The sequence below is a fragment of the Naegleria gruberi genome, assembly GCF_000004985.1.
Source record: "Naegleria gruberi genomic scaffold NAEGRscaffold_65, whole genome shotgun sequence".
NCBI lineage: Eukaryota > Heterolobosea > Eutetramitea > Acrasida > Naegleriidae > Naegleria > Naegleria gruberi.
Window position 1 is genome coordinate 144,333 of NW_003163262.1, and position 20,579 is coordinate 164,911.

The window sequence follows — 20,579 nt, forward strand, 5'->3', positions numbered from 1 at the left end:
TTATTTAATTTTGTGAGGAATTTACATGAATTTATTTACAACTAATTAGTGAGTGAAAAAGTGCAAAATTTGCAGATCGAGTAAGCAAATGAGTCCAATATGCATGAAAAGGAGGATTTCTTCATGGAATTTTCAATATCATCAAGATAGGTGAGCATATCATTATCAGACCAAGGTTTGAGGAATGGCATTAACACAGTTTCAATCATTGTCTTGATTACTGATTTCTTGGAGTGGTATTCAGGAAGGAGGTGGTTGGAATGTTGAAATCTCTTTGAAATGATGCACCAAGTACAATATCCATTCATTACTTCATCGATGGATTCAAATTGTTTGGAATTGTCTGGGTTGGAAGATTTGATTGTTTCCATTCGCTGCAATTTCTCTTTGATTAATTCCAATACTTCATTGAGGGATGACTCAAAATCTTCAACTGGGAGTTCTTTTAGTTGGCTGTATGACAAGCCCTCCTTGAATCCCTTATTCAAAATGATAAAATTGTTAACTACCTTCTTGGCATCTTTAGCGATTGAGGCAACATCATTGAACAAACTGATAATGTCACAAGCCAAGTGGTTATATTCGATTACATGATCACATGTGTCGATTTCTGGAATGCCTTTAAAGAAATTATTAATTGTAAAGAAAAGAGAGGACATTGAGTCGACTCTTCTCTCTTCCAAAAAGGCAAGTAAGGTTTCTTCTGAGACTAGTCCATTATTTTCACATTCATTCTTTGCCTTCTCTATGAGATTGGTTCCAATAGTCAAGAATTCCAAAACCTTTCCTCTGATACCATCGAATCTACTGTCTTTGATCAGATTATAGACGAGCGTCCCCATCTTATGAGCAGGATTTGTTGCTTGTACTGATTCACCTCTGAATATCTTGCAATGTGATTTCATCTCTTCAATAGAAATGTCTGTAATCTTCTCGTCACATGCATCATCAACAATGGAAATGTATGCAACCAAAGGAATTACAATCTCTGCAAATAACTTTTCGTCTTCTTTGACCATAGTATTAAAGCAGAGAACCAACCACTGTGAAAGATCATATGATCCACAGTATGTGTACTTGTTGTCTCTGAATTGTAAATCGTTACCAATTAGATTGCTGAAAAGGAGAGAACAATGTTGATCAGATTTCTTCTTATCCAAAGGAACGAAAATTGCTGACTTGATTTGATTAAAATTGACTTGGGCTTGCATTTTGGTTGTTGTTGTGTGAAATATATTATTGTTTGGTTGTTTTTTTTTGTTGTGAAATACAGCTATCTGATCGTGTGTTAATAATAGCTTAATGCAAAATATTTTCACCCACTTTTGCTTGAAGCAAGTTTTTTTGCGACGGATGGTATCTTGCTACAAATATCTTTGCTTCAAAACCACCCGAAAATATTCAATCATATGTTGTTTAAATTTTATTAACCAGATGGTGAGTTGGTCGAGTGGTCTAAGACGACACGTTAAGGTATGCCTAATACCGTGTTCCGCAAGGGCGTGGGTTCAAATCCCACACTCATCAATTTTTTATCTCATCTCAAGCTGATCAATTTGAAAAGTGAAGTATTCAGAATATTGTATTTTATAGAGCAACTGAACTGAATGAAGAATAATGATATTAGTGTTCGTAGGTGATTGGTTTCAAAGATTAAGAAAGGTGAAATATTCCAAAATGAAAAAACTTAAATACTTTTTACTCTACTTTTTCTTGTAGTTTTGCATCAACTTTGTCTGTATTTTGTTACAACCATCCTTTTCACACTTTTCACATTCACAAACAAAAATATAGGGAAGAATAGACTCTGCTCTCTTCTGGGCACTCAGTGAAGGATTCACATAGGAAATAAACAATTGTTCACCTTTCTTAATCTTTCTCAAAGCTACCAAAGAGCATTTTCCATTTTCGTATCTATATTCCACATTTGGAACACAACTGTGATTCGTGTATACAATTGTTTTTGGAAGTGTTGAACTAAGAGCAACACCATTAGACATTGCATCACCATATTTAAAACTGTTATTTCCAATCTTATCCAATGATACATGATAGCTCAGTTTTCCAATTAAATCATTTAAAATATTTGGCCAAGCAATTAAGCATTTAAAACTTGAATTATTTTCTTCTAATTTTTCAATAAACTGAACATATCTAATCTCTTGTTGTTTTAATTCACCTTGTGGATAAACTATCTGCAATAACATCCCCAAAAACTTGATAGCATACAAATGATTCTTTGCTGAATTAGTGCTGCCACTGACAATCATCTTGTTTATATTCCTCATATCAAAGCCACACAATTTTCTATGATATTTATCCCATGCTTCACTTCTACATTCCATTGAACAATAATATTCCATTCCACAATTGTTTTTGCATGGTATTTTCTTTTTAAGCTTATTCAAGCAATTATTGCAAGTATTTTCAGTGTCCAATGTAACACATAGAAATGGTTTCTCAGAAAGAACTACTTGCCCAGATTTCAATTCACTCGATGCATACATGCCTCTGCCATATTGTTCAGTAGTTATAACATGTGCATGGAGGGGTGAGCACTCTTTCAATAGACCTTGTACAACTTGGTCGTCTGTTTCAGTTCGATTGCCAAGAATGTTTTCTAATTTTCTTTTGAAAGTTGGAATTGGAAATTTAAAATCAAGAGGTTGAGATGGTGTTTGATCATTTTGATTTGTTTTAATTTCATTGAGTATCCAATCTTTCTTTTCGTTCAATTGTTTTGTTTTTTCATTCTCAATCGATTGGATTTGATAATTTTGAATTTGAACATTGATGTTTTGAAGAGCAAGTGTATAATTTTTCATTGCTATAAAGGCATTAATCATTCCATCAACTGCATCATCACCTTGTTCCAAACTTTGTGGGAATTCCAGCTTTTCCAAAACAAAAAACGAATCCAAAAGTGCCATTGCTGGATATCCTAAAGCAATTAATATTTTGGCTCTACAATTTAAGGCCATCTTTAAATGTTCATAGACATAATGTGGACCAATCGAATCATTAGTATTGGAAGAATCACTTGGACTATCTGTTGATTGTAATTCTCTGTATAGAAATTTACTATATTTAACAATTCTTCGTTGAAAGAATGTTTGTTGTTGATTGACCCTCTTGAGAGTTAAATCGGTTGTTTCTTCCTCTTCTTTGATCATGGTTTTCATGGCTTTGGATTGAGCTTGTTCTACGAGTATTTGGATTGCCTTTTCAATTTCCTCATAGGCTTCAGGAAAAGATCCACTTTCAAATAGAGTATTCCCTTTAGTGAAGAAGGTCATGTAATTATTTTCTTCATCTTGTTGTTGTTGATTGGAAGGTTCAGTTGGAGGCAGATTTGTTATTGTTTCCATTCCTTCCATATTTGTGAAGATTTGGTTGTTATTGTAAAGGTATTTTGTTGTTATGGTTGTTCAGACACAAAGATTGAAATATTATTGATCAATTGTTGATGACGGTATTTATTTGCGTTGGAAATGATCTATTTCACGGGTGGATTTGTTTATAGTGTTTTTTTTGGAAAAACAAGCAAGACTTTGTTCTTCAAGATTGAATCTAAAATACGTGGTTAATTGTTAAAAGGAATCTTTTTGTTTGAATCTTTTTAGCGCCCAATCTCAAATATTTGAGAATATTGGAATAAACAGTTAAGTGAGTTTTTTGTTGTTATTTTAATTTTTCATCACGAAATTTTGCATCGCCAACCATGATTCGTTATTCTACTATTCTAATAGTGTTAATTTTTCTAACAGAATTGTTTTATCCGCCTAAATGTTGCCTGTTTGTTTTGTTGGATTAGGAAAAGGAAATGGTCTACTGCACAACCAAGCCACAGGTTGAGTAACTGTAAATCGAGTTCAATATACCTTAGTCATAAAAACATCATATCAAAATCAACAAGAGGGAAAACTTGATTGTAAAATCACAATTAATCAATATTCCAGGTTAATTCTATGTAAAAAAGCTGTGGCCTCATTCAAGATTAATTCGTGTAGTGCGCATAAGAATCCCACAAAATTCTTAACAATGTGGATTCTCGAAACAAAAAAACAAATCAATAGTATTGGTTGTGCTGCCGACATTCACAATCATTATCAAATTCATTATCTTTTGATCATCCTCGGATTTGTGTTTTTTACATTCCCATTATTATATAAATAGTATTATCCTAATAGTATTTAAATAGTATTATTAATCTAGTGATAGTATTTTGCCTCTAAATTGTTCATCAACCTAAATATTAATATTAATTGTTATTACACAACATCAATAATATTGCCTGGCAGCACAATCAATCATATTCTAACCAATATAATTATTTGCCTCATATTCCTCCATTGTACCAACACTACAAAGAATCAAATCCAAAGCCTAATATTATTATCTAACAGACAATATTAATTCAATTTCTAATCCTCCCTCAATCCAACCCAATCTAATAACCAACCCAAATCTCAAAAGCTTTTTGGTCATCCTCCAGAGTATTGATTTTGATCTTTCATTCAATCAAAATCCTGCACCTCAGTCAAAATCCCATACAACCTCATTTTGTGAGTTTTCTTTTTGATTGAACCGATTCCAACACCGCTACTTGGCGCCAATTTTTTTTGTCCAAATAAGTTGTGGTTCGTCCCTTATTATCCAGCCTGTTTTTCTACACTACCATAGAAGAGCAAAACAAAACTTGTTCTAGAATATTCATCCGGTCTATTCTGATATCAATATTTGTGTAATTTTACCTCCTCGCTCACTTTTAAACACTGAACAAAAATCAGAGTTCATTTGGCAAAACTTGGCTTCTCCTCTCTTACTTGTTCATAACTCGATTGGTGTTTTTTCATTCAGATATATAATCCACTCACCAAGACACACAGAGATTTTGAACATTCCCCATTATTACTTCCCTATCCTTTCTTTAAAATCCAATCAAAAACCACTATCCGATCCAATTGACGATAGAAACTTTTCCATAGCAAACCAACACAAGCTATTCTTAAATTCAGCAAACAAAAAAATGGATCAGCGCAGAAACGTCCAACCTTGCGGAAGTTTTACATCAACTTCTTCCCATCTTTCCTCTGCTCCCCTGATGCCATCATCAACCAGCAGCTGTTCAGGTATTGCTTCGAGTAGTAGCAGTATGGGAAACAGCCAAGGTTTAACGAGTTGCCGTGTCAATAATTCTTCTGGTAATACCGATGCTAATAACATGATGATGAATATGCCTTTAGGATTGGCCCAACGATCAATGCAATTTGTTCAACAAAAGAATGACAATATACGTAAAGATTCAATGAAGAGTGTCATTACAAAGCAAAGGAAGACAAAGGATTTGAATTTAGGTGGTTCCTCCTCCTCTTCAGAACTTAAAAACAGATTATCACCTTCTAAACATTCAGATTCTTCTATCAACATTTTGAATTATCAATATAGAACACCCTTCTCTCTCTTACAACTTGATGAAGACATTAGGAGTCGATTGGTGGTTAAGAAGGCTAGTACGCCACCAATTTTTGACTTTATCAGGGGATTAAACAATTCCCTGTTTGAAGAACAACAAGCAGATGTAATGATGATGGATGATGAATTTCGTTCAGTTGATATGATTGATACACTTTCTCCTTCTGTTACTTCCTCTTCTCCTGTAAATTATCCAACTTCCACTAAACCATCAAGTCCTTCCTCCTCGACACCAATAACTTCTGGTATTATCCTAAGTGATGATGAAGAAGAGTCGTCTTATTCTCTCCTCCCTCTCAAGAAGATGATTAACCACCAACAAGATGTACATAATGAGAATAAGAAGGTTGACCCAACCGAAGAGAAGGATAAAAAGTTGTATCTTTCCATTGAACAAAATCTTCCTGCAATGGTTGATATTTTCACGTTAGATCACCACCATTTACTTGATAGTAGCATTGTTTTCTCCATTCAAAATGTATGCAATAGAAATTCAATCAGAATTGATCCATGCTTTAATATTCCAAGTTTAGTGAGAGGAGAACAATTTGCTCTCAATGTACAAAACAGACATTCAAAGTCTGTTAGATTTTGCATAATGTTTAGAGATCCTTCAGGTACTCATATTTCAGTCTATCCAAAGAAATTAAAAGTTTTGCAATCAGAGAATGACTTGGAATTACTCCCTTCCAAAGAACAAACCTGCCAAGTATTCGATAGTGCTATGCTACCAAATGTTAACGAAGTAGATGGAGCTTGTAGAGTTTCTCTTATTTTAATGGCCACAACTCATGTAAAGTTCAATAATGCAATCGCTGAAATATGCTCAAGAATTCAAGGTATTGAGAAGAATCCAAACTCTTTGAAGGCTTCAATTATGGACAGAGACTTACATCAAAATCATCCTCTGCTTGAAACATCTTCTTCATTCAAAAGAGTTTCTCTCAAATCAATCGAGCTAATGATAAGGAATAGGTAAACCAAAAGTCACAGGGAAATTACAGACTGGGTACAAATAAAATTCCTTAGATTTATTACTCTTGAATACTTCTTAGTTGTTTGATACTAGATTTCATTTCCTTGATTATTTCTTCACACTTTGTGAATTTGCTTACTGTATCCTTTTGTTGTTTGACTGAAGGAACAGCACACTTCCATAATTCTAATTCTTGTTCAAGTAATTTGCAAGTCTTCTTGTAATGATACTTTTCTTGCTTTGCCTTCTCAATAGCATAGATTAATGTTTGAATATGGGATAGAATCTTGTCCTTTGATGGTTTGACACCAATATCAGAAATAATTTGATTCTTCTTCTTTTCTTGTTGCAATTCATTGAGCTTTTCTCTGAGGTCAGAAATTTCTGCCTTACCCATTTCGAGTTCATTCTTCATCATTGAAACTTCGATTGAAGGTGTTTCACTTGCAGCTGGGGCTTCCGTCAATTCCTTAACTTGTTGTTCTAAGGTTTCCTTCTCCTTTTGTAATCGTTTTACAAGTTCGTTATCTATTGCAGGCTCTTGCTTAGCTGTTTTTTCTAATAAAGCAATTGTCTTCTTTTCCAATTCCTTCTTCAGTTTAATAATTTCCTTATCTTTTTCTTGAGATGTAACCTCCCAAGATTTACACTTTTTAGAGAGATCAATTGCATCCCTCTTGATTTCCTTCAACTCGGCTTCCTTTTCCTTGAGTGTTTTAAGAGACTTTTCAAGAGTATCTTTCTTTTCTTGGGATTCCTTTTCTAGAGATTTGTGTTGTTTTTGCAAGTCGTGGAGTTCCTTTTCAATAGAGCTTCTCCTGGAAATTTCCTTCTCAATACTATCCTTACTCTTCCTCAGATCTTCAGATAATTGTTTAATCTTGGATGATTGATTACTTGTTTGAGAGTTTAGTTGTGAAATTTCCTCTTCAGATTTTTCTTTTAGAATATTAAGCTCAGTTTCACAACTTTCCTTCATTACTCCAATTTCATCTTGATAGGATTTTTTAACACTTTCCATTTCTCTTTCATATCTCGTTTTTAGTTCATTCAAATCAAATTCGTATTTTTCCTTTTGATTAATGATTTCTGTTTTGCTTGCTTCTTGGAGTTTCTTGATTTCACTTTCATATATTTCCTTAAGTTTTTGAATTTCACTTCTTTGTTCTAATGTTGTTTTATCCAAGTTTGAAAGCAAGGTGTTTTCCAACTGAGATTTGTTTTCCATTTCTGTATGTAATTGTTCATGCAAATTATCTTTTTCTTCAGTTAGGGAATTAACAGTATTATTCAAGTTATATACAATTTTAAGAGTATTTTCCAATTCTGATCTTGTAGAATCCCTATCTTGTGTTGTGTTTTGTAATTCCTCTTTTAATTTAGAAAGTTCTTGATTGGTGGTATTCAATTTCTCGTTCAATTTTTTGCTTTCTTCCTCTAAAGTAATTTGGGCCTCTTTCTCCTTATTATATTCAGCCAATTCTTTGGTCATATCATCAGTCTTTTGCAAAAGAGTTTTCAAGAGACTTTCTTTATCTGTTAACTGTTGAGTAAGATCGGACTTGGTTTCTTGTAAAGTTTTGGATACATCTTCGAACTTTTCTTGCAAATCATTGAATTTTGAATTGAGGGAAGAGTGTTCTTTTTGTTTTGCCTCTAATTGAAGTTGCAGGGAAATCACAGTTTCATTCGAGTTTCTCAACTCATCTTGAATTTTCTTGATGGTTTCTAGAGCTTGTTGGTAATTGTTGTCAAGTCTATTCTTCTCTTCTTCAAGCTTGTTATTTTCAACAACCAAAGTCTCGTGGTTGGAGGAGGCATCATGCTTCATTTTCTCCAAAAGAGATTCAACATTATTCTTTTTTTGTGTTAAATGAGAGATTTGATCATCTTTTGTTGTAATTACTTCATCTTTAGATGTAATAATTGATCTCAAGTCTTCAAGCTCTTTAATTCTCTCCTCCAATTGATTCTTATGTTCATTTAGCGCAAGTTTAAGTTCTTCTATTTGTTTTTCTGAAGACATGTAATTGGATTCAATCAATTTTTTAAGATTAGCAACAGTTTCATTTTCAGAATGCAATTCGTTAGTGAGGTCCAAAATAGTATTACTTCTTTCTGAAAGTGTGGATTGCAATTCAGCAAACTGTGAGGATATCTTTTCATACTTCTCTTCAGATTCTTTAACCATTTGTTGCACGTCATTGGAGCTCTTGTTCATATCTATTTGATTTTGATTGACAATATTTGTCAATCGGTCAATTTCTGATGTTAATTTTAAGGATTTTTCTCTTTCTGAATGCAAATCTTGGGAAATTTCATGAATTGAAACCTTCAATTCAGACTCTGAAATTGAAAGTTGTTGAATTTGGGATTCCTTTCCCTCAACTTCTTTTTCCTTCGTCTTAATTCGATCTTCAACCTCTGCCAATTTCTTATTATGTTCTAATTCTGTTTGCTGGAGTTGTTTTTCAATTTCTGTCAATCTTTGTTTAAGGTCTTCTTCAGAAGCTGTTGATTTTTCTTTAAAGATATTGAATTCATTTTGGAAAGATTGTTTCAATGATCTTTCTTCCTCTATTTGAGATAAAAGTTTTGTTTCTGTTTGCTCGTGGTTTAGAGAAAATGTGTTTTTAAGATCGGCTATTTTAGACTTGTAATTTTCTCTTTCGAGAGAAAAAGTTTGATTATATTGAGCCATCTCTTTCTTCAAACTTTCGATTTGATGCTCCAAATCATCCTTTGTTCTTACCATTTTCTTTTCTAACAGTTCTTTTTCTTTTTGAGAATTCAGCAACTTTGTTTGATCCTCTTTCAAAGTTTCTTTGAGGGTAATGATTGAATCTTGTAATTGCATATTTTGATTATTTGTTTCTTTTAGTTTTTCTAATGTTGCATCTTCATTGTTCTTTGATTCAATTAGAGTTTGTTCAAGAAGAGAAATTTGCTCTCTCATTAAATTGTTATGCTCTCCAAGTTCTGACTTTCCTGAATGTTCAACCTTTAACTTATCAGCTAAATCTTTGCATTCCTTTTCCAAGGAATGTTGCTTTTCTAATGTCTGCTCGAGTAAGGTTTGTTTTTCAGCCATTATGTTGTTAGTATTTTGTAATTGTGATTCGAAAGAGGCCTTTTCATCCTGTAAGTGGTGTACTTCTTTTTGAAGTTTACGCTCCAAATCCGCTCTCTTTTTCTTTTCAACCTCGATACTATCTAAAAGCTCTTCCATTTGGCTAGCATGTTTAATGGTTAGATCTTCAATGATTTTTTGATATTCCTCTTCTGAAGATTTAAGAACCTCTTCAGATTTAACCATATCATTCTTCTCCTTTTCGTGTTGATCACGTAAGTTTTCTAAATCTTGTTTTAATTGTTTCTCTCTTTCTGTTGTTACATTCAAACTGGTTTGAAGGGTTTCCATTTGATGCATCTTTTCATTTAATTGTGATTTAAACTCAGTAACAATCTTATTTCTTTCCTCAATCAAATGTGATGATATTTTTCCAATTTCTGTGGAAGTGAACGATCCTAAGGTAGATCCAGTCTTTTGAATTTGTTCCAAATATTCCGTTCTGATGTCTACTTGATTTTTCTTCAAGTCTTTGAATTCCTTGGATACTTTTAACAGCTTTGATTTAACAGATTCATTATTGGATTTAAGCTTGAAAATTATTGTTTCATAGGCTTGTTTCAACTTCTCAATCTCTTGTGTGTCAATTTGGGGTTGCTGGACTGGAGGAACCTCTGATGGTTTTGATGGTTGTGGTGTGACAGTTGCTGGTTGTTGTGGTTGTTGAACTAGTTGGGCGGTTGTTTGTGATTTTGGTTGAGGAATCTTTTTCAAAATACAAGACGAAGTTTGTTCCATTGTTTTCTTGGCTGCTTCTGCTGCCGAAACATGTGGAGAACAGTTGGCAAGTATGATTGCTCTAAAGTCATCAGTTAATAATTGAGAAAATACTGTCGAGAATAAGGTATTGGCATCATTTCTGATTCCCTTTAAATAATCTGATAATGGAACCATTTCTTCCAATCCAACATCTACAAAAGACAAGTTTGAAGTGATAACTCCTTCTAATCTGAAAGTATAAATTAGTGTTCCTGGAGAGGCATCTTGTTGGTCTTCTTTCAAAACAATTTTCATTGCTTCATTCAGGTCCTTCATATTACGAATAACACTATTATCTGATATTGTGTTCATATCCCAAATCCTTATTAAAACTTACTCTTTGATAATTCCACCAAACCATTTTGTTTTACTTTAATGACTAAAAGTCTCAAAGTTGTTCCTAGCATCACTTGGTCAATAATATGTTTGAAACACCTGTAGAGGAGAGCATCATTTGGTCCAATTTCTTCCGAATCCCAATTTCTCGTTCCAATAATTGAGAATGATTTTCCACTGTATTTTGCACCACAACTCACAACTACATTGCTGCATCCGGATAGAATATCTATATTGTTCGATAACATTAAGTGTTAAGGTAACTTAGTACTTACCTGCAACAATTGAAGATCCAATGGCATCAAATATTTGTTCTGGAGTTGTACTCATTGGGAAAACCTTATCAAAATCAAACTTTACAGGTTTATCCACTCCGTACTTTACATTTGATTAACAATTAGCCTTAATTTCCAACTCACCTTCAAGAGAACATTCTTCAAAGACTTGTGGAAGGCTACACTACATTGGGCCTTTTTATCAGTTTCATCACTCATTTCAAACTTAATAAAAGGCCTAAATCTACAATATTTGACCAAGTCAGCCCTTGGTTCGTCGACTGCAGAAGTAACCTCACTTTCAGTAACAGACATTTTTTTAAAGGTGAGGGCAATTTGCTTTCTGAAACTGGCGCTGCCGTAAACTCACTGTTTTTTGCAGTGAAGAATCAGAACTAATAATATTTTTCTAATAATGATGAATATTGTATGGCACAGAGTATTTGTTCCATCTTTCTGCTGTGTTGTTGCTATTAGTGTAATCTAATTATTATTATTTGTTGTCATAGCAATTTCTTTCGGATGCCAGCAAAATCCATCAAGAAGAAAAATTAAAATATTTATCAACCGCCAAAAAATCATCAACTTGGCGAAATTTTTTGATAACGGCAACCTAGGTTAAATAACACTTCTTATATCGTCATCATATAATTATGAAACGAAAACATCAAGCAACTATTGTAACACCAACCCCAGTTGAAGATGATGGTCATCGTGTTCCTGATCAACATGTAACAAACTATGATATTTTCGAACACTATTCAAAGAAAGCTAAAAATTCAATTTTTCAGAAGGACGACCTGGAGACAGATCGTTTCCACTGCGATTATTGCAAGAAGGACATTTCATCATCGTTGAGAATACGTTGTGCTGAGTGTGATGAATTTGATTTGTGTGCTGATTGCTTTTTTGTTGGTGTAGAAACAAAAGAACATAAGAATGATCATGCCTATCGGGTGATGGAATATTTGCAAGCTCCTCTCCTATCTACAACATGGACAGCTGATGAAGAATTACAACTCCTTGAAGGAATCTCCCAGAAGGGTCTAGGAAATTGGTTAGATATTGCCGAACACATAGGCAAGCAAAAATCAAAATATGAATGTGAATATCACTATTGGACACTCTATGTAGATAGGCCAATTGCAAAGAGAAGAGCCTTATTGGAGAAGATTAAAACTCAGAAAGTTGTTGATGATTCAACGGGTTCATCAAGTGAAGACACTGAAATTTATGTACCTGTTCCAGATACTAAAGCTCCAATTCAAAATGAAAAGATGAACATTTCCAAGAAGGATCTGAAAAAAGATGATGATGGTATCATTTGGTCTGTAAGAAAGGAGTTATCCCTTCCACCAGTGAATATGCAAACTATTTTCAATGAGAATGTAAAGGCGCATCCAGAATGTGCCAAGTTTGTGATGGGAACTCTCCTTTCTAGGGAGCCAATTATTGTTGGTAATAGAAAGAATGTTCAGCAATTGGGTCAAGATATAGGTTATCTGCCTCTGAGAGCAGATTTTGAGACAGATTTCGATTACTGTGCTGAAGATATCATTGCAGAGTTGGAAATTCTCCCTACTGACACACCTGAAGAAAAGGAAAAGAAACTAGATTATTTGAGATTATACGAATTTAGATTAAGTGAAAGAGAACGAAGAAAAAAGTTTGCTGTTGAAAGGGGTTTATTCGATTGGAAGAGAATCAGTGCTGTTGAAAAGAAGAGAAACAAGATGGAAAAAGAATTGTATCAACGATATAGACCATTTGCCAGATTCCTGGACGATCAAGATGAGTTTGACTCTTTCATGGCTGGGGTTATTCAAGAGACTAAGATAAGAAATAGAATTCAACAACTTAAAGAATATAGAGCTAATGGTTTAACATCTTTGGAACAATGTGACTTGTTTGAATCTGAAAACAAAAAGAGAGAAGCAGATTTTGACCTGAAGAAAGCTAGAGAGGGTAATATCAAATCTCCTTCAATTAAGAGAAATGCAGAGGTAATTACTGGTACACCAAAAGATCCAAACATGGTTGGTATTGAAATGTTGTCAAAGAGGGAACGTAGTTTCTGTGTTGGTTTACAACTCTATCCAAAGCATTACATACTTATTAAGGATGTTTTGATAAGAGAATCGGTGCAATTAGGATTTGTCTCAAAGGCAACAGCTTGTAAATTATTTACTGATTTTGAAAAGGACGTTATTTCAAAAATTCACGACTTTTTTGTTTCAAATAATTGGATTCTTGGTGCTCCACAAGCTACACAAGAAGGCAGTTCAGGTAAATAAACCTTGATTTCATGGTCAACATTATCCCACCAAATTTTATTTTAAAAAAAATAATTGAAAATATTTTTAGAGAAATTAATGGAAGTGCCTCCTTTTAGAATAAGGGTAGAGTATGAGCAACACGAAATAGTATCTCATCCATTGGTGCAATCTATTTACCAACGAGTGGATAGAAAAATTCGTATTTTAAGGCTTGGCCAATCTCGTATGTGATCTACCATTAAAATTGTCAAAATCATGACTGACACTATGAACATTATTCCAATCAAATGGAAAAGGCCTGTATGTAAGGTCAATTTACTGTGACCTATTGAATCCATCTCTATTTTGGTGAAATGGGAATCATGAGACTCAATACCTTGCTAAAATTAAAGATCTTTGAATCGTATACTGCTTTCGTATTAGTTGACTACTTGGATATGGAAAGCCCTTGTTAGATTCATTTTAAATGAATCAACATTAGACTGTAGTTTGAACATGAATCAATTTTGGACTTCGCTCAACATTCCAATTATGGTTTTTGTTAAATCAATTAATTTCCCAAAACAACATAATACACTCTCAAACTCATTGGCGGATTAATAAAAGGAATTTTAAACACACTTTCATTTCATTTATCAATCCATTCAAGTCACATCGACCAATAATGGTTCATACCATAAAACCATCAATAGAAATTGATCTGTGTTCAACAAGAACACTAAAAAATGTCGCAATTCAAAGCACTTGTTTCAAACATTGCTGTTTTATTGATTCTTTCATTGAGCAGTGTTTTGATTCTTGCTCACAATGGTGAAGATCATTCACTCCCAAAACCAAATCTACCTGCAGAGAATAATCTTCCTTCCAAGTATTTCCATTTCAAGCCAACTCGTATTAGACGTTACTATATTCAAGCTGAGAAGGTTGAGTGGAATTATGGACCTTATGGAAAGGACATGTTCATGGGAATGGATTTTTCAGCAGACAATCGTCCATCCAACACTACCATTGGTCTCAAATATCTCAAAGCAAAGTATATCGAATATACTGACAAGACTTTCTCCACAAAGAAAGCTCAAGCTCCACATTTGGGAATTGTTGGTCCAATTATAAGAGCTGAAGTTGGTGAACAAATTAGAATTCTCTTCAAGAATGCTTTGGAATTCCCAGCAGGTATCCATCCACACGGAGTTCATTATGATAAACAATCTGAAGGAGCTGCCTATGTAGATAACGATAAGGACATGTCATTTGCAACTCCTGGAAGTGGTGATGCTGTAGCTGCCGGAGCAACTTTCGAATATATTTTCAATGTACCAGATCGTGCAGGTCCTCTTGATAATAGTCCATTAAGCTCCATTCCGTGGATGTATCACTCCCATGCTTTGGATGAACCAGCAGAAACTCAAGCTGGCTTGATTGGTTTCATTGTCATTACTAGAAAGGGATTTGCTAGAAAGAATGGTTCTCCAAAGGATGTTGACAGAGAATTCTTTGTCATGCCTAAAATATTTGATGAACAAACAAGTTTCTTTTTAGATCAAAACATTCAAAAGTATTTGAATGCAAGTGGTCAATTGACTGAAGCTCAATATAAGGCATTTAAGGCAGGTGGTTTAACTGCTAGTAATCAAAAGGATTCCATCAATGGCTACATGAGTGTCAATAATATTGGAGGATTTGACATGTGTCAAGGTGAAAGAGTTAGATGGTATGTTGGTACAATTGGTAATGTTGATTTGCATCCTGTCCATTGGCATGGTAACGTTGGACTCGAAGATGGCATCAGATTGGTCGACACTGTCTTTGTAGGCCCTGGAATTGCAAGAGCTTTGGATATGGATGTTGATAATCCTGGAAATTGGTTATTCCACTGTCACATTGATAACCATCATATGGATGGTATGGTTGATATTTTCAAAGTATATCACAAACATTCTGATTTCTGTAAAAAGTAAATTCTCCAAATATTCTAATCCAAGAAGAATGAAAATTCATCTTATTGTTTGATTTGAATTGCTACTAAGCACTGTACAATTTCGTATTGTAAAGAATGCAAGAAGCGATGGAATTGATACATTTTCAATTTACAAGCAAATTAGTGTGATTTAGCTTTATATTATTACAAAAAAATGGAATCACAAGAAAGTGCAATTTCGGAGCAGAAGCAGAAAATCGAATCAATATCATCAGAAATAACATTGATATCAACACCATTTCCATACCGTGATGTCACCTTGAAAATATTTAGTTATTGCTCTCTGGAAAGTATTCTCTTGGGAGTACAATTATTGAATAAGGATATGCAGAGTGTAGTATTGAATCAATCCGAGATTATCTGGCAAGAGAATTTAGATCGATTGGAGGAGAGAGAGAAAATTAAATATAAAAACAAGGCCTTTGAAAAGGTTGAAAAAGGCTCGGAATTGAGAAGTCAGATCATGTTGAGAGTTTTGAAACAACAAGTAACTTATAGAAAACAGAAAAGGCTTAAGGAAATTATTTTCAATAGTGGTAAGGATAGATTGGAGATTTTGAAGATTTGTCAAAAGTATGCTGGACAGAGTAATATTTTGGCTGGATTTGTGGTTTTGAATTTTGTACGCTTGTCGAATGTGCAATCTTTGGAAAAATTGGATATTGATTCATTTGAATTCATGTATGATATTGATCCATTCTTTTATATGAAGTGCAGAGCAGAATATCCTATAGGCTTGTTATTCATTTGTTGTTTTAAATCAAACCAAGTCAAGAATGTTAAAACCAAGAGTTTTACACAAACTAAATGGAAACAAGTTCAGGAAAAAATCTCCTCTGCCACTCTCCAAACCATTTCACGATTCCTGAGAGAGTTCTACAAGATATCGAAAAGTGCAGCCCTTTCTGTTTCTTTGATTCACTACTATCAAATGCCTTACAAAATATTAGATGGTCAATACCTTACTGCTCATGAATACTTTCAACAAATCAATTCTGGAACTGTACCAACCGATGAAAATATCCAAAAATTCCTCCAATCTCAAATGTATCATTTCCTTACTGAATACTATGAGAAATTCAAATTAATTGTATCTTCCAAAAAGACAATTTCATATTCCACAACAAACTAAACCAAATTTTTACCTTTCAACTCTTGCATTACTCAAATACTTGTAAAAATTGAACATTTGTCTTTACAGTTTGTCAAAGAACGTTTGAGTTAACACTCAATGGTTCAAAACTCCGTAAAATCATACAGGAGTTCAGGTCACACTTCTCACACAACCAACTGAACACATTGTGAAAAAATGGATCAACAACAATCTGGTGAGGATATTCACCTCCTAGCCAAGACAGTGCTGAGTAGTCAGGACCGCAGTGAAAGTTTGGTCGGTATTAGTAATTCTCGAGATGTTTTGGAAAATTCACATCATCACTATAATAACGATGATGACGATACACAACATGAAGTTGATGTTGATGATATGGTAACCTATCGACACGGAAAGCCAATTAAAAAACCACTTTTACCTAATTTTTCACAGATGAGTAAGAAGGAGGTGGCCAAATTATCGTTGAGAACTTCAAAGATTTTGATATTATCTGTTTTATTTGTGGTATTCGGAGTTGTTTATAGTGTTTTTCATAGAAATCCAGTGGAAGATACTCTTCATTTCGTTTCTATTGGAGAAGCAGAACCAAAATATATTGAATTCAGTACAAGTCAACCTCGTGATATTTTGAGTATTGAAGTTGAAGTGCCAATTGTTGGTAACGATGTAATTTATAATTTGAGAAAACAAGCCACACATAATGAGGAAAATCATGATTGGAATTTAGTTTTTCAAATTCAAAAATCAATGTTTGACAGTGAATTTATTAACTTGTCTGATCAAAATTATACAATTGATTTCCTTCCAAATTTCCCAAGTGTGAATCATACAGAAGTGAATCAAACTGATCATCACACAAGTAATCATACTGAACCACATGAGCCAGAACAAGAAAATGTTGATGAAGAGGAATCTGAAATTCAAGCTATCAAGGGATCTTACACATTCAGCACTGATTTATCCACTCTCAATCAAGAGGAAAAGAAAAATGTTACCTACAGATTGCTTATTACCACCTCATTCCCACAAAATTATACCAACTCATTTGCAATCAAGGTAAATTTCAAGCAACAACCTGACTATGCCAAGTATAAGGTTATTTATGCTGCATTGGTGTTGGTGTTTGTCTATATTTTGATTATTTTCGAATTGGTTCACAGAACTGTTGCTTCCATGCTTGGTTCGTTTATAGTTTTGGCTGTTATGGCTTTTATCAATCAAAGACCAACTTTGAAGGAAATTTGTGAATGGATGGAATATGATACTCTTACCTTGTTGTTTGGTATGATGATCATGGTTGGTATCTTTGCCAATACTGGGTTCTTTGAATGGATAGCCCTTGTGGCCTACAAATTATCAAAGGGAAGCGTTTGGAGATTGACAGTCATTTTGTGTTTATTCACTGCTGTTGTTTCAGCTTTCCTCGACAATGTCACAACAATTTTGCTTGTAGTTCCAGTTACTTTGAGGTTGTGCAGTGTTGTAAATGTTTCTCCAATTCCAATCGTTATTAGCGAAGTAATTTTCAGTAATATTGGTGGTGTAGCAACAGCTGTCGGTGACCCTCCAATTGTCATTATTGTAAACCATCCTGCCATTAAGGCTCTAAATATTGGATTTTTGGATATTTCTATTTATTTGGCTCCATGTGCTGTCATTATTGGTGCCTGTACTATTCTTCCAATTCGTTTATTGAACTGGAACCTTTTCAAGACAAAGCCAGATATTGATAATGAAAAGCTTCAAAGAGAAAAGGAAATTGAAATTTGGGAACAAACTTTGAGAAAGACTAGAGGAAACGGCATTGAAGAAATGAAAGTTAAAGAAAGCTTGCAACTTCACATTGTCAACTTGAAAAGTCAGTTGGAAGAATATTTAACATCAAGAGGATCCAATGTCAATAATGGAAAGCTAGGTGCCAAGGAGATGAAGGAATTAAGTGAACAATACTTTATTCACAATCCTCGTTTATTCATTATCTGCAGTGCCATTTTGATTATTTGCATTATTTTCTTCTTCTTGGAAAGTTTTATTCACCATTATGTTCAAACTAGCTTGGCTGAGGTTGCCATTATTGGAGCTATTACAATGTTATTGCTTTCTGGAATAGACGATCTTGAAGAAGTAATTGAAAAGGTCGAATGGACAACTTTACTATTCTTTGGATCACTCTTCATTCTCATGGAAGGATTAACTAAACTTGGATTGATTGATTTTATTGGCACTTGGACTTCATATGTTATCTCACTTGTACCTGCTGGAGATTTGAGATTATTTGTTGCCATTACTGTGCTTGTATGGGTTTCAGGAATAGTTTCTGCCTTTATCGATAACTTACCATACGCCTCAGCAATGATTCCAATTGTTTTGAAATTAGCTGAAGAACCAACCAATTTACCTGTTAGACCAATCTTGTGGGCTCTTGCCTTAGGTACATGCTTAGGCGGTAATGGTACCATTATTGGAGCTAGTGCCAACGTTGTTGCAGCAGGTATTTGTGAAAATAGTGGACACAAAATGGGTTTCGTTCAGTTCATGAAATACGGCTTCCCATGCATGCTTCTTTCATTATTGATTAGTAATATTTATCTTGTCATTTTGCATGTTGCCATTGGTGTGAGATAAAACTTCATGGAGTGATGATAACAGTTGTTATCGAAATCTTAATAAAGCATTCCTCACCTTTGGTTAATACACCCCATTCTGCATTAGAAGAATCTGGCTATGGAATATTACATGCAGTATTATTCGCCCGTGAATTCATCCAAAGTTGTATCATTTCCTTATTAATATATACAACTGCTTTTCCAACGCAAATATTCTCTTAAGATTTCTTATTGCCAATATAAACCACGAATCAACCTTTGAACTTGGCAAAAAAAAAGGTTCATTCGCTCGCTCTCACATAAATAATAATTATCGTGCTGTCTGTTGGGAGATATAGTTATCACAACCATCAACACAACTCGGCTTGATATTTTTTTAGTCTATCAAAGGTATCATCAATCATTGTACATTATTATGAAAAAAAGATGGGAAGCGCAATCTCTCATCAACCGACAAGTAAGGAAGATAAGAAGATTAAAAAGAAGGTTAAAAAGAAGAAACAAAAGGATGTAAGTATTTTACTTTTGGAAATTTGGAAAATCATAATTAAATAGCTTCAAAAATCATTAGAAGCCTCACTTGGAAATCTTGTTTCACCCGAGGAAATTACTCAATTTTTTAATTTATATTCATCTCCGAAACTATTGGAGGAATGTTTCTTTGATTTTGAAACATTATATGAAAAGCTATTGGATAATAATGGAGAGGTGAGAAAACTCAAAGTTAATCTAGCTGTTATCAATATTCAAAAGTGGTGTGAGAGTCGATTAAAAACGAGACTTGTTGCCAATGTATTACGAGTTACAGAGAGAAAGAAATTGGGATTTGGTTTGGTTCATGTTGCAATTCTGTTGGGACAATACATTATTCATTGGTTTGATGACGGATTGGTTCATCTGACTCCTATTAAATCCTCACATCCAAATCTTGCTGTTGAAGTTGGAGAGCTGGATATTGAAGAAAAAAAGGATCAGGAGAAGATTAAACAATTATGCTTTGTGATTTCAGAATATAACACCAAGATGGTGTATAATAATAGGAATTGTAATTGTCATCATTTTGTTAGAGATTGCATCAGTGCATTGGATTTGAATTTCTCTTCAATAATGAAAGGACAACTTGGAAATTATCTAAGGAGAATAAGAAATGGAAAATTACTTACAGAAAGAGAATTCTGTAATCCTATCACTCAAGAAAGAGTGCTGTTTAATACTCACAAACAATTAGATGAATATGTGATCGATCTGTTAACAAAACACCCATCTTTCAAAGAAGAGCATCCCTATGATTTTGAGTTATTGAAAGCGTTTGATAGAGGATTCTGGATGGGACATCTCAAAGACAAACATGAAAAACTCAAACAAGCAGAAGGACTTCATTATACGTGGAATGAAATATTTCTTCCTCTCATCAAACAAGAAGAGAAAGAGGAAATTGAAAAACTTCCTGATGTTGAGGAAACTGCTGAAACTGAAACAATTGTATGCTCTTCTTTTGTGCATTCCATAATTTTTCATGAAAATTATGTCTGTCCATTTGGAGATCCACATACTGTTGGATGCTTTTTAGATGTCTAAGATATTGTAAATATTGGCATTTATTTATTCACTTTAGTAACTCGAGTTGTAAACCATTTTTCCAAATTAGTCACTT

General features: G+C 33.9%; 7 protein-coding genes and 1 non-coding gene across 8 annotated transcripts; 6 read left to right on the forward strand and 2 right to left on the reverse strand.

Annotated features, from left to right (window-relative positions):
* Positions 1–41: 41 nt before the first annotated feature.
* Positions 42–3,519, reverse strand: NAEGRDRAFT_59560 (SET domain-containing protein; the record flags this gene model as incomplete). The annotated part of the gene is made up of 2 exons (XM_002671002.1): positions 1,708–3,519; positions 42–1,116 (listed from the first exon to the last, which is right to left on the reverse strand). The coding sequence occupies exons 1-2, from the start codon at positions 3,375–3,377 to the stop codon at positions 42–44; spliced, it is 2,745 nt and encodes a 914-aa protein (XP_002671048.1). The 5' UTR covers positions 3,378–3,519.
* Positions 1,437–1,527, forward strand: NAEGRDRAFT_t678. The gene has a single exon. It is a non-coding gene; the product is annotated as a tRNA-Leu (tRNA).
* A 2,990-nt stretch (positions 3,520–6,509) lies between the features above and the next one.
* NAEGRDRAFT_53176 (uncharacterized protein) lies at positions 6,510–10,652 on the reverse strand (the record flags this gene model as incomplete). Its single annotated transcript, XM_002671003.1, has 2 exons — positions 6,510–8,834; positions 9,750–10,652. 2 exons carry the CDS (start codon positions 10,650–10,652, stop codon positions 6,510–6,512), a joined length of 3,228 nt encoding a protein of 1,075 aa, XP_002671049.1.
* An 854-nt stretch (positions 10,653–11,506) lies between these two features.
* Positions 11,507–13,262, forward strand: NAEGRDRAFT_81671 (uncharacterized protein). Its single transcript, XM_002670961.1, has one exon. It carries the CDS (start codon positions 11,605–11,607, stop codon positions 13,243–13,245), a length of 1,641 nt encoding a protein of 546 aa, XP_002671007.1. The 5' UTR covers positions 11,507–11,604; the 3' UTR covers positions 13,246–13,262.
* Positions 13,263–13,952: 690 nt separating this feature from the next.
* FM149 (uncharacterized protein) lies at positions 13,953–15,185 on the forward strand (the record flags this gene model as incomplete). The annotated part of the gene is made up of 1 exon (XM_002670962.1): positions 13,953–15,185. The coding sequence occupies one exon, from the start codon at positions 13,953–13,955 to the stop codon at positions 15,183–15,185; it is 1,233 nt and encodes a 410-aa protein (XP_002671008.1).
* Positions 15,186–15,359: 174 nt separating this feature from the next.
* Positions 15,360–16,337, forward strand: NAEGRDRAFT_73978 (uncharacterized protein; the record flags this gene model as incomplete). Its single annotated transcript, XM_002670963.1, has 1 exon — positions 15,360–16,337. One exon carries the CDS (start codon positions 15,360–15,362, stop codon positions 16,335–16,337), a length of 978 nt encoding a protein of 325 aa, XP_002671009.1.
* A 177-nt stretch (positions 16,338–16,514) lies between these two features.
* On the forward strand, positions 16,515–18,944 carry NAEGRDRAFT_73979 (uncharacterized protein; the record flags this gene model as incomplete). The annotated part of the gene is made up of 1 exon (XM_002670964.1): positions 16,515–18,944. One exon carries the CDS (start codon positions 16,515–16,517, stop codon positions 18,942–18,944), a length of 2,430 nt encoding a protein of 809 aa, XP_002671010.1.
* Positions 18,945–19,351: 407 nt separating this feature from the next.
* NAEGRDRAFT_73980 (uncharacterized protein) lies at positions 19,352–20,503 on the forward strand (the record flags this gene model as incomplete). Its single annotated transcript, XM_002670965.1, has 2 exons — positions 19,352–19,435; positions 19,481–20,503. 2 exons carry the CDS (start codon positions 19,352–19,354, stop codon positions 20,501–20,503), a joined length of 1,107 nt encoding a protein of 368 aa, XP_002671011.1.
* Positions 20,504–20,579: the final 76 nt, after the last annotated feature.